General features: G+C 33.8%; 1 protein-coding gene across 1 annotated transcript in view; it reads left to right on the forward strand.

Annotated features, from left to right (window-relative positions):
- Positions 1–16,391, forward strand: part of LOC132550873 (tight junction protein ZO-1-like) — a 46,515-nt gene that overhangs the window by 14,571 nt on the left and 15,553 nt on the right. Inside the window, exons 3-21 of the mRNA XM_060214962.1 lie at positions 3,641–3,743; positions 4,391–4,484; positions 4,750–4,853; positions 5,339–5,483; positions 5,685–5,921; positions 6,068–6,281; positions 6,715–6,871; positions 7,290–7,392; positions 8,618–8,669; positions 8,792–8,962; positions 9,646–9,791; positions 10,164–10,175; positions 13,118–13,168; positions 13,512–13,607; positions 13,782–13,870; positions 14,188–14,398; positions 14,868–14,965; positions 15,422–15,655; positions 16,117–16,162. Of these exons, the coding sequence (XP_060070945.1) occupies positions 3,641–3,743; positions 4,391–4,484; positions 4,750–4,853; positions 5,339–5,483; positions 5,685–5,921; positions 6,068–6,281; positions 6,715–6,871; positions 7,290–7,392; positions 8,618–8,669; positions 8,792–8,962; positions 9,646–9,791; positions 10,164–10,175; positions 13,118–13,168; positions 13,512–13,607; positions 13,782–13,870; positions 14,188–14,398; positions 14,868–14,965; positions 15,422–15,655; positions 16,117–16,162 (2,363 nt within the window). The remainder of the gene's footprint in view (positions 1–3,640; positions 3,744–4,390; positions 4,485–4,749; positions 4,854–5,338; positions 5,484–5,684; positions 5,922–6,067; positions 6,282–6,714; positions 6,872–7,289; positions 7,393–8,617; positions 8,670–8,791; positions 8,963–9,645; positions 9,792–10,163; positions 10,176–13,117; positions 13,169–13,511; positions 13,608–13,781; positions 13,871–14,187; positions 14,399–14,867; positions 14,966–15,421; positions 15,656–16,116; positions 16,163–16,391) is intronic.

Below are 16,391 nucleotides of genomic sequence, written 5' to 3' on the forward strand. Positions count from 1 at the left end.
GTTACATGAAAATTTAATGTTATAAACTCAAAAATTTGGCTTTTCTTTCAATATTGCTGTGTTTTCCAAAAGTGATGACAAGATAAAATTTTGATTAATTCAGAATAGGAACGACAATGAAATGTCATGTGTTATTAATTCAGAATTTATGTGACGTTTTGAAAATGAAAGTAATTTGTTAATTTGCTATATTAATAATGATTTAACAAAGAAAAAAAGATTTAAAGACTTTGCAAACTTTTTAAGATGAAATCTAATTTAAAGCTGGTAGTTCAAACTGGAGATGATGTAATCCATTAGGTAATGAATTATAAAGGATGGAGGACACTTAGTACAAACATCTAACATTGTAGGCCAACTAATGAAATAGTTCTGTTTCCTGTCCCCTAAAATCTAACGGGAATAATCTACATACCAACAGGCCATACCATAAAACCATTTTCTTTTCTAAACCGCAACAATGAACTTTCAATTTGAGTAAGACAACTTCTTCTTCAAAGATATAAAACTTACTGTCATGTGTAACTTTCCGATCTTTTAACTTGTTGTTTTTGAATTGGTCGGAATCATAACAGAGGTGGGATAAATTGGATAGCAGAGTTTAATATTTTGGACAAAATCCTGTTTTTGCCAAAATACAATCATAGGGCTTCAGAGAAACCATGTTTTCTTCCCATTTCTTTTTGTAATATCTCTGTAGATCACAGATATGTTGAACTGCAGCTTGGAAAGGTTCAGTGATACATTTTAATCTCGGATAAATGAAGGGAATTGGTGAAGAAACACAACATTTGTTCCCCATATCCTCACAATGTTTTAATGTTACTGACTCAGTTGTTGAAGATAGCTGTAACGTTTCTTTGTTTTTATTACACAGCTCCAGCCTTCGTTATATACAGCTTCCATTAGTCTTTGTACACGAGATTGAATTTCCAAAACACACAGGAACAATTTGTAAAGATGAAAGGCATGCTACATATTTACCAATATTGTTACTTAACAGGCACCAGGCTCATCTTTTCTTCCTTGGTTAAGGGGCCTCGAAAAAAATGTATAATTTCATACAAATGAAAATCTCCTATAAAATTTGACTGAAATTCATTCAGTGCAAGAAGAATGAAAGTGACCATCAAACTTTTAGAAAAATCATTTGTTAAAATCTTTAGATTTAAAAACATTTCATAAGAAAATTCTAAGAGTAAGTATTTCATTAATTCTCCATAAATATTTGCGGATGTCTTCTTTTTAAATGTCCACAAAATAAATAGAAATGCAAATTACTTGTCAGTTTTGTCCAGTTTTTTTATTCGGTTTCAGTCTTGTAAATATCTAGCCAGCAAGCGATATCTCGTGGGTTCTCCCCAACACAATGCTCACATACTGTAGGTGTTTACTGAAGATTGTTTGATGTTGTAATGGACACAAACTTCGTTAGGGAGGTAAAGAAAGACCAAGACTTTTAACAGCAGCATCACGTTTGTTGTAGCTTAAAAAATACCTCTATCATAGGAAATTGTAGCATAGTGAACGGAAACATGCCATTAATGAAAGTTGTTTGTTAGACGAGAAAAATAGGATAGCATGGGATCGAAAATATCTTAGTCAATCTATTACGGTAGATGTGATAGAAATATCTTGGTCAAAAGCATTACGGTAGATGTAATAGAAATATCTCGGTCAAAAGCGTTACGGTAGATGTGATAAAATACCTTGGTGAAAGCATTACGATAGATGTGATAGAAATATCTCAGTCAAAAGCATTACGGTAGATGTGATAGAAATATCTCGGTCAAAAGCATTACGGTAGATGTGATAAAATATCTTGGTGATAGCATTATGGTAGATGTGATAAAATACCTTGGTCAAAAGCGTTACGGTAGATGTGATAAAATATCTCGGTCAAAAGCCTACAGTAAATGTGATTTTCTAGATGGCTGAAATTTATTTGACAAATATGTAATACAGTGAAAACCACTTAATGTCACATCTGTTAATATCACTTTCTGGTTAATATCACATACCATAATGAATTTTAAAACTGTTGAATGTTTCTTTAAGAGCGTTGTCAAATTGATGCAGATTGTAGAACATTTTCCAACATGAGATCAGGTAATTTCAAAATAGTTTCAATTTTTGTTTTTGCCTGTTAGGAGACAAAATCAGATGCTGCTTTCGTGTGGAATATTTTTCGTGCTTTATTTTTAGCTGAGTTAAAAGCTGAAGCCGAAGCCATGTCATTTGTTTCATTCTGTTTGTGATTATACACCCTAGTCGGTGATGTATGTGTCACGCCACAGGAAGGTTTGGTGAGGATTGACACAAATATCAGGCAGATGCGGGAAGGACCTGCCAGATAACGTAACAAAGTTCAAGATTAAAGTTTCTCGTATTGATTGTGTCGGAGGAACATGTCAGAAACCTTATTCCTACCTCATCTGCTTAATTTGGTTTGAAATTTAATTAGTGGCAGCTGGGCTGGGTACACTTCGATTAGAGCTGAATATTTTGTGAAAAATTCATTAGTTTTATCTTGAAGGCATATGATTGGGGTACGTAGAAGACGTCAGCCATTGTCTTGTATGTAGAAGAAAATTGGAAAGATTTCTGTGATTTCTATAAAAATTTCTATTTTTAGAACTACATTCATTTTGAAATCAGTCTGAAACCGTTAATTATACAGGTATTTTGAGGTAAATCAAACACCACTAGTTTACTAAATAATCCAAGTTTTGTGAAGCTATGGTCACAGAAATACATAATATGTCAGATTGTTGAAATTGGAAGCTTTTCTTAGACATCGTCGGATTCAAAATGCTACACATAAAGAGATTTCATAACTCTAAATAGCCTTTATAGTCATACCTGGTTTAAAATTTTGAATGCAAAAAATTCTACACAATTTTATAATTGAAAGTTAACGAAACTTTACAGACAATTTTGTGGCAAAGTTTTTCTTATTACTCTGTCAACATTAGCTGAGAAATTCACTTCATTTCAGAAACAAATTTATCAACCAAATCATCAATTCACTAAAAGTTAATGAATGAGCAGATTGTTATACATTTGATTATGTAGCTCTGTAATGTTGTCTATTACCATACACCAGCCTAATTAAGTTCTTCGTCAGTGATAAATTATGATAATTTTCAGGACATGGTATTTCTTAATTAAACTCGTGTAATTTCACCAGCGTCTACAGGTAATGTAAAGATAATAATGTTGATCTGTTGTGAATGTTTGCCGTCCTGGTCGGCCAGCGAGGTCTCGCCTTGATGAGTATTTCACAGTAATATGGATTGTTTCGGAATTTATTGTAGGGGCTCTGAAAAGTAAGTTACTGAAATATAGACTGAAAAAATTAAGAGAATCAAAGATTTTCTTTCAGGCCATAAAAACACTAAATTTTCTTTAAAACGTCACCATGTCTGATAGTTTGTAAAGTTGGAGAAATCACTGACACTTGTGCCTATGTATCATCTTCAACCATTTTTGTTCAATGATGATTTTCATGATGATGACTTTTAAGGGGAGAAATTTCATTAAGAATTTTACCTTCATCATTGAATTACAATTTCTCTCGTGAAAACTGTGATAGTGGACAGTTATTTGTATAACAAAAACTTGATTTTGTGTTTTTCAGAATCAATGATAGAGTGACCACAGTGAATGGAATACCACTTGATAACGTAGAACACTCAGCTGCTATCGCTGTCCTTAAGGAAAGTGGTAACACTGTCACATTGGTGAGTTCATGCACACAGTATTTTCTATTTATATTCCTTCAAAAATTTTTAAAAGGAATTCTGGGAGAATTTTTCCAACAAGGAATCCGTACATCATAAAAAGCTAGCCCACTAGTACACAGCTTTACAAAAAAATGTACTGCTTTAAAGAAGGGTAACAGCCAGCTTCCTGACTTTGAGGCGGTTGTAATGTTTGAAACTCTGGGCTCATATCCCCCTCGTCTGTAATAGGTCAGTGTGTTGTCTGGGTACATCATATCCCCCTTGTCTGTAATAGGTCAGTGTGTTGTCTGGGTACATCATATCCCCCTCGTCTGTAATAGGTCAGTGTGTTGTCTGGGTACATCATATCCCCCTTGTCTGTAATAGGTCAGTGTGTTGTCTGGGTACATCATATCCCCCTCGTCTGTAATAGGTCAGTGTGTTGTCTGGGTACATCATATCCCCCTCGTCTGTAATAGGTCAGTGTGTTGTCTGGGTACATCATATCCCCCTTGTCTGTAATAGGTCAGTGTGTTATCTGGGTACATCATATCCCCCTCGTCTGTAATAGGTCAGTGTGTTGTCTGGGTACATCATATCCCCCTTGTCTGTAATAGGTCAGTGTGTTGTCTGGGTACATCATATCCCCCTCGTTTTTGTTGTAGGTAATTCGTCGGAGAGTGGTATTACCTACACCAATGGAGACAGATAGTAACACACCCCTCAAAATAACGCTGTCCAAGCACAACAGGAAAGACGGTAAGGACTTATCCAAATCACACAATTCACACAAAACTGCAAACGACAAAGGTCATTCTATTTCATTTTAAAGATATTCACAAGTATTGCACCTCCTAGATATGACCAGGTCTACTGTGTACTATATCAGGTGGCACTTCTTAGTGATATTTGTATTTAATCTTAATGTAAGGATGTTTTAATTTAAAATTTTAATGAGATATACAATGTTTTTAAAAGGAATTCACATTTCATGACTCCAGTAAGAATTTTTTTCAAATTTCAGATTATGGTGTCGTGCTTGGATGTCAATACTTTATCAAGGAGATTGTTGGGCAGAGCCTTGCGGCCCAGGACGGTACCATCAAAGAGGGAGACTTTGTACTTAAGGTGAGACTACTGTAATATGTCAATGTAGTTTGTAGTGTAGTGTAGTGCCATTAGTTTCTGAGAAGTTACAAATAGTTAGGCGTGGACGTTTAAATTATGTGTTATTGTTGTAAGCCATGTTTTATAAACATTTTACTGTTGTAGTTTTATTGTAAATCATCGGAAATTTAAAATGAAGAAATAATCAGAAAGATTTTAAGTAAAATGCACCCAATGGGTATTGTGTTCAACTCAATAACAGTTGCAGAGAATAGATATTTTAATGGTGATAGTTTACTGGTGGAAATTTTGGGTCATTTTTGCGTGATTGATGAGATACATTAATTTCTTAGTACAGTCTAACTGATATTATATTATTTTTGACGAGTCTTTCTAATCCTGCGTCAAATAATATGTGCAAATCTTTAATTGTCATTGTTTAAACTTCAGTCAGTGTCAAGTTTTCGGTTCAGGCATGACTTCACACCGTTTTTTTATTTTACTAGATAAACAACACATCTGTTGAGAATTTGTCACTTGTGGAGGCAAAACGACTGATAGACAAAACTAAAGACAAGCTACAGCTCTGTGTGACAAAGAAACGATCGGAGGAGAAACTACACATTCGCCAGGGCAGTAAAACTGACGATGGTATGGTGGAGATTTAAATCTATCAAAATCTTCAGTCTCATCAAAATTAGTCTGTTAGGAAGTTAACTTTTTAATTTAAAGAGAAAAATTATTTAAAAAAACAAAAAACAGATAATAAATGTTACGGAATATGTATTTGAATATTTGTTTAAAGGGAGATAATTATTTAAATTTAAACAAGATTTTTTTTTTTTTTTTCAGAATACTCGCTAGGTTACGGCACTTTACAGGGAACTCTTCAATCCAAAAAGCAAGAAATAAACGACGTGAACTTTTACCGTTCACCGAGTCAAAACGACAATGATTTATACAAGGGAAACTACGACCCAAACAGCCTTCCTACAGGGGCGTATCCTTCTTCTGAGCATGCTCGGTATGACGGGAGATATGTCTATGATAATGAGGCACCACCAAGGCCTCCTCTTCCACAGGACACAGGTAGGTTGTAAACAGTTTAAGTAATCATGTGTTATTTTGTACGCTCTTAGCAAACGTCATCAAAAAGAGTCAATATATTTTGATTGTATCCTGTAGTGAAAACATACTTCAGCATTCATAGTAATTAGCATATACATCATATTTAGATGCTCCACCCCGACCCCCAAGTCCCGGTAAGGAGCTTCTCCGCCCTGATGACTTCTACGGCCAACCAAAGTCACCGACCCATGACCAGGACGGATATCTTAGTGACTCACAACGCAGACCTCCAATGTCACCGAAACTCCAAGACATGACGGATGTAGGAATGAAACGACGCCCACACGAAGAAAGATATGTTGGAAAACGGAAAGACATAACGTAAGTATTATTAAACTCTTGTGGAATTTGCAGCCATGGAAACATTTTATAATCTACATACTATTTGTATTATTTAATTTTGGAATAGATATCTAAGGATACTCTTGGAAAATTTTTTAAAATTTCATCCATTAAGAAGTTCTTGGTTTTTTATTTATGAAATAAATATTGAAACAGATTCTGTTAATTTTAGTCACTTTTTGTCACAGAAATCAACAGACTTGTCTTTTGTATTTTAGATTGGAGGCAGCATTTTATGTGTTATATTTTCACTCTTGGAAAAACAATTTTAAATTTCATCCAGATAGAAATTCTTGTTTTATTAGCATTCCCTGCTGAAGAAAAATTAATGAAATAACAATATTGAAACAGCTTTCAGTATTTTAGTTAATTTTTGTCCCAGATATCTACAGGCTTGTCTTTCGTATTTTAGGTTGGAGCCCCGTCATGTATATTTTGAGAAAGAGCCAGAGCTTGGACTTGGTCTGCGACTGGCTGGTGGCAACGCAACAGGGATATTTATAGCATCTGTACAGCCTGGTAGCGGGGCCGAAGTTGTGGGGCTCACTGAGGGGGATCAAATACTCATTGTAAGTTGGGTCCAAACAGGGAAATATTTGAGAATGTATGATTAATCATTCTCCTCATCTCAAATCTTCATCAACATCGAAATAGTTTGAATGGGGATCAGTTCAAGGAACTGTAAACTGATACCATTATTACAAGGAACTGAGCTAAATTCATGATAATGATTTCTACCGCTGATGGAAAAAAACCAAGGAACCAGATTACAATATCAATTTTTCCATTATAATCCAGTGCTTGATATTAAGCCCGCCCGTATATGTCACTGTTCAACACAACTGTTTTTTATCAATGATAAGCCCACTGCCTAATTTTGAGTCAGGTATATTTTGGTCCCCCGGGCCTGCGTGGAAACTTCAGGTATACAATATAATCTATATATAATCTCAATTACCTGATTATAAATATGTGTTTAATTGACAGGCTAACAACAAAGATATCCCAGGCTTGTCCAGGGAGGAGGCAGTTAGTTATCTGACTAGTCTAGAGGGGCGTGTCAACATGGTTGTTCAGTATCAGAAGGAGGGTAAGTGTGACCTTGTCCACCACGACAACCTGTCCTAAAAATTTTCACGTCCCAGTCAGTGATAATTATTCACAGCGGATATCGTGAACAGTGGTGTAAAATTCCATCGTTGGATTCAGTCTTTATGGGACCTTGCAGTGAAACAGTTCACTATTTACCTGTAAAATATAAACAATATCTGTACTGTTTGTTTACCTATAGGTTGTATACAATATCTTCGTTTGTGTACTGTGTACCTTTATGTTATATACAATATCTTCGTTTGTTTACCTGTACCTTGTAAACAATATCTTCGTTTGTTTACCTGTACCTTGTAAACAATATCTTCGTTTGTTTACCTGTACCTTGTGAACAATATCTTCGTTTGTTTACCTGTACCTTGTAAACAATATCTTCGTTTGTTTACCTGTACCTTGTGAACAATATCTTCGTTTGTTTACCTGTACCTTGTAAACAATATCTTCGTTTGTTTACCTGTACCTTGTGAACAATATCTTCGTTTGTTTACCTGTACCTTGTGTACAATATGTTTGTTTGTTTACCTGTACCTTGTAAACAATATCTTCGTTTGTTTACCTGTACCTTGTAAACAATATCTTCGTTTGTTTACCTGTACCTTGTGAACAATATCTTCGTTTGTTTACCTGTACCTTGTAAACAATATCTTCGTTTGTTTACCTGTACCTTGTGTACAATATGTTTGTTTGTTTACCTGTACCTTGTAAACAATATCTTCGTTTGTTTACCTGTACCTTGTGTACAATATGTTTGTTTGTTTACCTGTACCTTGTGTACAATATGTTTGTTTACCTGTACCTTGTGTACAATATGTTTGTTTGTTTACCTGTACCTTGTGTACAATATCTTCGTTTGTTTACCTGTACCTTGTGTACAATATGTTTGTTTGTTTACCTGTACCTTGTGTACAATATGTTTGTTTGTTTACCTGTACCTTGTGTACAATATGTTTGTTTGTTTACCTGTACCTTGTGTACAATATGTTTGTTTGTTTACCTGTACCTGTTCCTTTTGTACAATATGTTTGTTTACCTGTACCTTGTGTACAATATGTTTGTTTGTTTACCTGTACCTTGTGTACAATATCTTTGTTTGTTTACCTGTACCTTGTGTACAATATGTTTGTTTGTTTACCTGTACCTTGTGTACAATATGTTTGTTTGTTTACCTGTACCTTGTGTACAATATGTTTGTTTGTTATTTACAGAGTACGACAGGATTATGACTAGTCAGGAGGCTGGAGATTCTTTCTATATCAAGTAAGTAACTACAGACTTTCAAAAAATAACTGATCTTTAATTTTACCTGTCGTATTTGAGATTTTTCTCTAGCTTAAATCTCTTCAAATTTTATTGTATTGTAATGTTGTTTCACTTTCCAGAACACATTTTGCCTATGAACAACGAGAACAGGGAGAACTGTCTTTTACAACAGGCGATATATTCCACGTCAAGGACACTCTGTTTAGAGGTGTGGTCGGCTCCTGGCTAGTGACGAGAGTTGGACGCAACAACCAGGAAACACAGAAAGGCATAATACCAAATAAAAATAGGTAGGACAGTGGCCTAAAGATTTCATGTGTTTAGAGGAAATGTGGACATATGATAGCAACTTAGATATACAACACGACTGAGATATCAACTCTCTCTAGATATACAACACGACTGAGATATCAACTCTCTCTAGATATACAACACGACTGAGATATCAACTCTCTCTAGATATACAACACGACTGAGATATCAACTCTCTCTAGATATACAACACGACTGAGATATCAACTCTCTCTAGATATACAACACGACTGAGATATCAACTCTCTCTAGATATACAACACGACTGAGATATCAACTCTCTCTAGATATACAACACGACTGAGATATCAACTCTCTCTAGATATACAACACGACTGAGATATCAACTCTCTCTAGATATACAACACGACTGAGATATCAACTCTCTCTAGATATACAACACGACTGAGATATCAACTCTCTCTAGATATACAACACGACTGAGATATCAACTCTCTCTAGATATACAACACGACTGAGATATCAAGTTACAAACAATCTTGTTACTATATCTCTTCACACAACTTTCTCCATGAACTGATTTTACAAATTATACTTAGATAAAGTATAGCTATTCCTGACTTTGAGAAAACTTTTGATCCAAACTGATAACCAATGACGTGTAACCATGGTAACCGTGTACACATTCTTTGTCCTTCAGAGCCGAACAATTAGCTGTAGCTAAACAACAGTGCGAGGAAGAGAAAGAAAATTCACCGTCCAAGAGTCGTAGTCTCCTTTTCAAACGTAAAGCAGCACGCCGATCGAAGTCCCTCGGCAAGGATCATTGGGAGGATGTGATATTTTGTACGTATATTTTATAATTGTCCTTCACACATCAGTGTCACATCACAGATTACACCAATAGATTCTGTATCTTAATTCTGTAAATTCAAGACCAGGCAACTTTTTTTTTATTATTATTTCAATAGAAATATGAAATATTTTGCTAACAATGAATACTTTGAAGTGAAAATTTTATTTTCAATCAAAAGATGTGTAAGCTATGGGGGATTATTACCTTAACACACGATGTTATATACGAAAAAAAAATCACAAAACATCCACATTTTAGTTTTCAATTTTTGGCACTTTTCAACATTTAGATACCAAAGGTTTTATAGAAACACTTAAACAATCTTATCAAAACCTCACAATTCCACTATCTTTACATTTTAGCTGAAAACGGTGGTAAGTCTTTTTTGTCGGTACCTATTTGTCCATAGCAACATGTATTTGACCTTTGTACCTGCATATCATTTGCATCGTCATGTATATATATATCTTTGACCTTTGACATTGCCTTTTATTTCACCTTTGAACCTGTATTTTAAACCAATAGGAACCTTCATTTTTATTTATTTTTTATTTTGAAAGGTCTATGCTGCTGCTGTTCCTCTTTTGCACTTTATTTCATGCGTGCCTGCACAGCAATCTGCTAACTTTGGCCACCTTCATCAGTTCAGATTTGAAAAAAAGTCTCATTTTCTTTTAGTACTCTGATAAGATGAACCACTCCATTAGTTGTTAAAACTAGGTCTTATTTCATTACACATATTTCAAGATAAGACAAGTATGAAGCCTGATATTTAAGTCTGTCAGGAAGCTTACAATTTGTATACAATCTACTGTAATAAAACACTGAGTAAACATGTGTTCATAGTATTTAAACAAAAATAGAAACTGCATAGGCCTGCTATACCTTACAACAAATTAAAGGTGGGAATTTGAAGTAAACACCCCAAACCCCCCAAACTCCCCAACCCCAACCTCCCAACCCCCTGCAAATTTACAAAACAGGGCAAGTTAGTAAAGCAGTAATGGGAGTGCGATAACTAAGTAGTATGGGAAGGGAGACAACTCCAGAATTTTCCTCTTTTACATGATATTTGATTGTTTATGATTTTTACACTTTCATTATAGCAATGATAATAATTATTTTTCAGGTGATGAATAAATCTATACTAAACTCACGTTTGATAAACATATCTACACTTAATACTTAATAAATAACCCCCACTGTGACCTGTATAGACCATCACGGTTAACTCCATTCTTCATTTCTTCCATTCCATCATTAATTCTTTTCTTCATTCAGTCCTTTTAATGCTTATTCGTTGGATTTTACCTCTGCTGCCAGCTCCCTCTGTCGTCGCCCTGTTTCATTTTTGCAGTCTGTTTGTAATTTAGTAAAATTTTCAGCTAATCTTGTCATTTCAGACTGTCAGTAATTTCTGCAGCTTATAGATAGACATGCTAGCCAGTGTTAGAGGATAGTATGCTCGTTGTTATGCGTATACTAGAGATCAGATCAGGAATTTTGGTGATAACAGGAGACAAAATTGTCAGTACCTTAAGACAGAGGTTAGGATTTATCCGTCATTCTTTATAGAATTATCCACTAAAGTTAGGAGTGATATGATTCACCAGTAAGTGGTGATGCTATTAACTGAAGTTGATCCCTGAATTGAGAATATTGTCTACTATAACACTTATCGTCTTATCAACATTCTGATTACCGACAAACGCACTGGAAGAAAAGTAGAGTGCACTGGAATATGTCACAAAATTCATCATTGTCGTACTCTCTACTTCACATTTTGATGACACATTTAGGTATGTTGCTGTAATAAATTTCTCCGAAGTCAATGTCGATCATCTGGTCCAACTGCAAAGATGTTCACCATATTTAGGCTAGAATTAGAATTCATGAATATATCAGGGATTAGATCATGAAAATTACCCAATCAAAAAATGTGTTACATAACCATTGTTTTAGAATAGTGTTTAGTTGGTACACTAGTGTTAGTTAATACATATATATTGATTTATCAACATATGTTTGGTAATGTGATATACATCTCTGCTGTCCTCTGTCATCTGTTTATATCGCCGTTAAGCATCAGTACATATGGTGTTACTACTGTACGCAGCACAAAAATCTGATTTTTCACATCTGTTATCTACTCTGTCTGTAAAATTATGTTGAAACTTTTATTAATGTAATGAACTTGGAGAAAAGTGTCTAGAAATTCATTTCTTGTCGTATTTCTATAATCAAATTTCAAGCATTGTTTTCCTTCCTTCCTTTCTTCTTTGTCAATATATTCTATTACACTCTTAAGGGATACAGATCTGGGTCCATTTATTGTGACTTCAAGTCAGTATTAAGATTTTGGAAAAAATCACAGAAATCTATTTTTATTTTCATTCTCATAAATGAAATATATCCAGTGAAACGATCAGCATATATAGATAAAATATGATCTAAAAGTGAATCTAAATATAGCATCATCATCAGAATTCATCAGGTGGTGTTGTGCTTTCTTGATCCAAGATTTGAGATTAAAATATAGCTAGTTGTGGGAGTACAAAGCTGTATGAACAGTTTTAATAAAAAGAAAATGTTGAAATGTTCAACACGTTTATATGAGAATTTTTGGACACATTTCATAATACAGCGTTTTATTCGAGCTTGGTACATGTTTTACATACACTATAATGCACGTCACCTGAACACAATACATGTTTATATGCCTTGTTTGTACTGGGATTGATAGGGCTATATTTATCTACTGAAGCATGATTTGTGAAGGATATTATGGCATATATGGTCACATGTGTTGTCCAACATCCAAGCCTTGTCTGATTTATTCTCTGTGTGTGTTGTCAGTTACCATGTGGGGTTTTGTCTCGGGTTTACAGCCTCAAATACAACTTATAGAATTTTAAAGGGTCAAAGGTTTATTTCAAAATTTCAAAAAAAATTGTTTTAAAATTATATTTTATATGATACTGTCAAATTAACACTTTTGGTCTATAGAAATTTGGAGAAGTTAATGGATTTTAAAGCTTTTAGAAATTTAGAACAAATGGTCAGAATTGACACTTTATACAAGAAATCAGCCTGAAAATTTGTTAAAATGATTCGATATTCAGACCAGAAAAAGGATGAGGGAGGTTTTCTGCAGATGGGTTGCTTGATAGGTCAAATGTGTTAATTATATTTGTGAATTTTTTCCACACATTTTAACAATATGCTTGGAAATAGTTCTAATTCAACCAGTCATCCCTGTGCTATGAAGTAATATATTTTGATGGCATATATTGACAGTATTTTTCTCTGTTTACAGCGAGCCTGTCTACAAAGTTCCCAGCCTATGAACGAGTTGTCCTCAAAGACTGTAAGTACAGTAAAGAAATCACTTCAGTTTTGTTCATTTTATAGAACGAACCCAAGTGGTCAAATGTTGTGAACATTAATATTTTAATTGGTCAAACTATTCCACAAGAAAAACAAAAATCATTCCAACTTTTAAAGTTTAGACGTGTTTCAATTAATGGGAGGCAACTCTATTGACTGTTAAGAAAAATATGTAAATCTACTTTGAATCAGTTTAGTCTATGAATATCGAATAATATTTCATTTCCTCTAACCCTTCAATTAGACATGCCAGATTTTGTTTATTCGTTTATTGAAAGATACAGATATACAGAGATATATTATAAACTGCTTCCTGTTTTCAGGTGGATTTCAGCGGCCTGTTGTGATTTTCGGTGCTCTCTCAGACGTAGCGCGAGACAAACTTCTGAAAGAATATCCTGATAGATTTGAGTCACCACGTATGTTCTGATGTCATTTATACTGTGTGTACAAACCGATAATATTTCATAATTTTATGTAGTAAAATATTAAAAGTTTTTAAGAATTACAATTGTAATGATCTCAAGATGTTTTTAATTAAAGACTTTGCATAGTAATGAGGAAATTAAATGTTAATTTTGTTTTCTTTACAGAAAATGATACAAGTACTTTGAACGACGACAAGAAATCTAATAGATCAGGAATTATACGACTTGGTGCAATAAAGGATATAATAGCAAAGGTAAAATCTAAACCTGGTACCTTAAACAATGTTTTATAGATCAAGGCTTTTATAAATAACAACAATGTGTACAAAATATTGCTTTTGTGAGAAAATTAAATGTGTAAAAACAAAACAAAAAAAATGGAAAACAAATTGTATATTTACTATAAGACCTACTTAAAAACAACTTAACAACTTTCAAATCCCAATTTTTTTTATTTTTTTTTTTTACCAATCACATTTTCAGTGTTTGTAACAAAGAGGAAGATATTTTTATGCCCCCATGATTGTTTATCTGTCAAGTTCACTGTAACAAATGGAGCTGTCTATTTCAGAGAAAGCATTGTTTACTGGACGTAACACCACACAATGTTGACCGTTTAAACTACGCCCAGTATTATCCGGTCGTTGTCTTCCTGAAAGCCGAAAATAAAAATGTTGTTAAGGAAAGCCGTGCAAGGTTTGCTAAAGGTTCTAGCAAAAACCCAAAGAAACTTTTCGACCAGAGTGGGAAACTGGAGAAAATGTACCATCATCTTTTTACTGGTAGGTTTTCAATTTGTGTCAGTTTTTCAAATAAACCATCAGTTTCTATAATGATGTGCTTTTCAGGATTAATATATCATTAATAAAACATGAAATAATTTGATGTTTAAAAAAATCTTGTTTCCAATATAAAATAACAAACACTGATTATGAAAATTTATCATTATGTGCTTCGTATAAGTTTGTTTGTAATTGAAGTGAAATAATTGAGAAACATTTGTAAAAAAATAGTTATTTTCATTAAAATCCTTGAAACGATTCAAGTTTGTAAGAATAAGTCTTTGAAAAATTAAAATGATAACGTGTCCTTTCAAATGTGTTAAAATTACCTTACTTAAATTTTGAATTTATTTGACAATCCAATATAGAAATATTTAGGACTGAAGCAATAAGGATTTTAAAGTTTGAAACAATTCCGGAAATTCTGGTTAAACCAAATATACCTATCTAACCATTTTTCTACTTCCAGCTACGATAAGTCACAATGCTACTGATATTTGGTATCGTCGCCTGCTGGAGATGGTTGATTTACAACAGAAACAAAACATTTGGATGTCCGAACGCAAGGTATGTCTCGTCAAAGTCTTCATAGGGAATGTCATCAGACTCTTTATCATAGATCCATGTGTAGTGTGTATAATTACTTACTGGACGCAATCTGGAAGTTTAGATCCAAGTTTTGTTTGCGACTTTAAAATTTTATTCCCTTAAGAATTATGATATCAAAAGTTGGGAAAAAACAAGACTTTGTATTTAAAAATTTGTAACTGAAGTTAGAAAAAGTATAGAACTTTTTCTAGATTTCTCAAATACCATAATCATTGTGTTATGTTTATGTGCACTATCTTAGAATGAAACTTTGTTGAATAGATCAGGACAATATATAAGATGAAAGAAACAGAGAGAAAATTGAAATACCAACATTTTGTATGGTTTTATCGTAGAATTTATTTAACTGAATAAAATTAGATGTAGACAATTTTTCTCATATGTTATTACATTGTGTCACCTGTCTCTACACAGCCGGAAGATGATATCAGCGATGACTACTTGTTCCCAATGTCCAATCGCCTTAGCTTTGCACCATCCCAGCAGAGCGAACTCGACCTCAGTCGACCAGTAGATGACTTTGACCTTTCACCTATGCATAAGAAACGACTAGTGAGGTCATCCTCTGATCCCAGTGTAAACACAACGGACAGAATTCCTGGCATTCCTCCATACCCTGCACCTCCTGCATATCACAAAACGCCCGGGGTAGGTATAAATTAACGACCGATATTACTGTAACACCGTTCACCAGATCCTGGATACAAGATTTTTTATAACCAGCAGCTAGACCAAGGAGAGAAGACATTTATTTTTTCTATGTGTTACTGGAGTTTATTTACCTAAACAAAGTTGTCACATGAATTCATCTTTATAACATCTGTTAAATAAAAACAATAAAACACAATCTATAATGAAATTATCAACTTTGTACTGAATAAATAGCCTCATATCACACGTAGTTAGACAAGGTATGAACATGTCACCCTCATCAGAACACCTACTCTGCACCGAAAACCCAAAGAGAAAAAATTATATACCTTACAAACCTAAGAATATTATTCAAGGTATAATTATATAGTTTGTATGAAATTTCAGATGTTATACTTTTTTCAAAGTATTTAATTTAACTTTATGTATGTACAACTTATTGTATTTTTTTAATTAAGGTACAGAGAAACCCGGGTATGCTTGACGACAGAAGATATGTAGAGTGTAAGTATACTTTTGAGATAGATTAACATCAGTATAATGTCTCTATCAAGAACATCATTGTTTCAGGAATTCAGTTTGTTCCTAGTTCTCAGTGAATTATATCTGAATTTTGACTGATTTGAAATTTTTTTGGAGATGAAAAGTTATTTATTACATCTGAATATGATAACATGACAGAGTAAGTGAAAAGTGAAAAAAGATTTGTGGTAGAAATTTGATATAACAATAC

Source organism: Ylistrum balloti, unplaced genomic scaffold (genome assembly GCF_031769215.1).
Source record: "Ylistrum balloti isolate Yb309-2 unplaced genomic scaffold, AGI_CSIRO_Ybal_v1 Utg370154, whole genome shotgun sequence".
Classification (NCBI taxonomy): domain Eukaryota; kingdom Metazoa; phylum Mollusca; class Bivalvia; order Pectinida; family Pectinidae; genus Ylistrum; species Ylistrum balloti.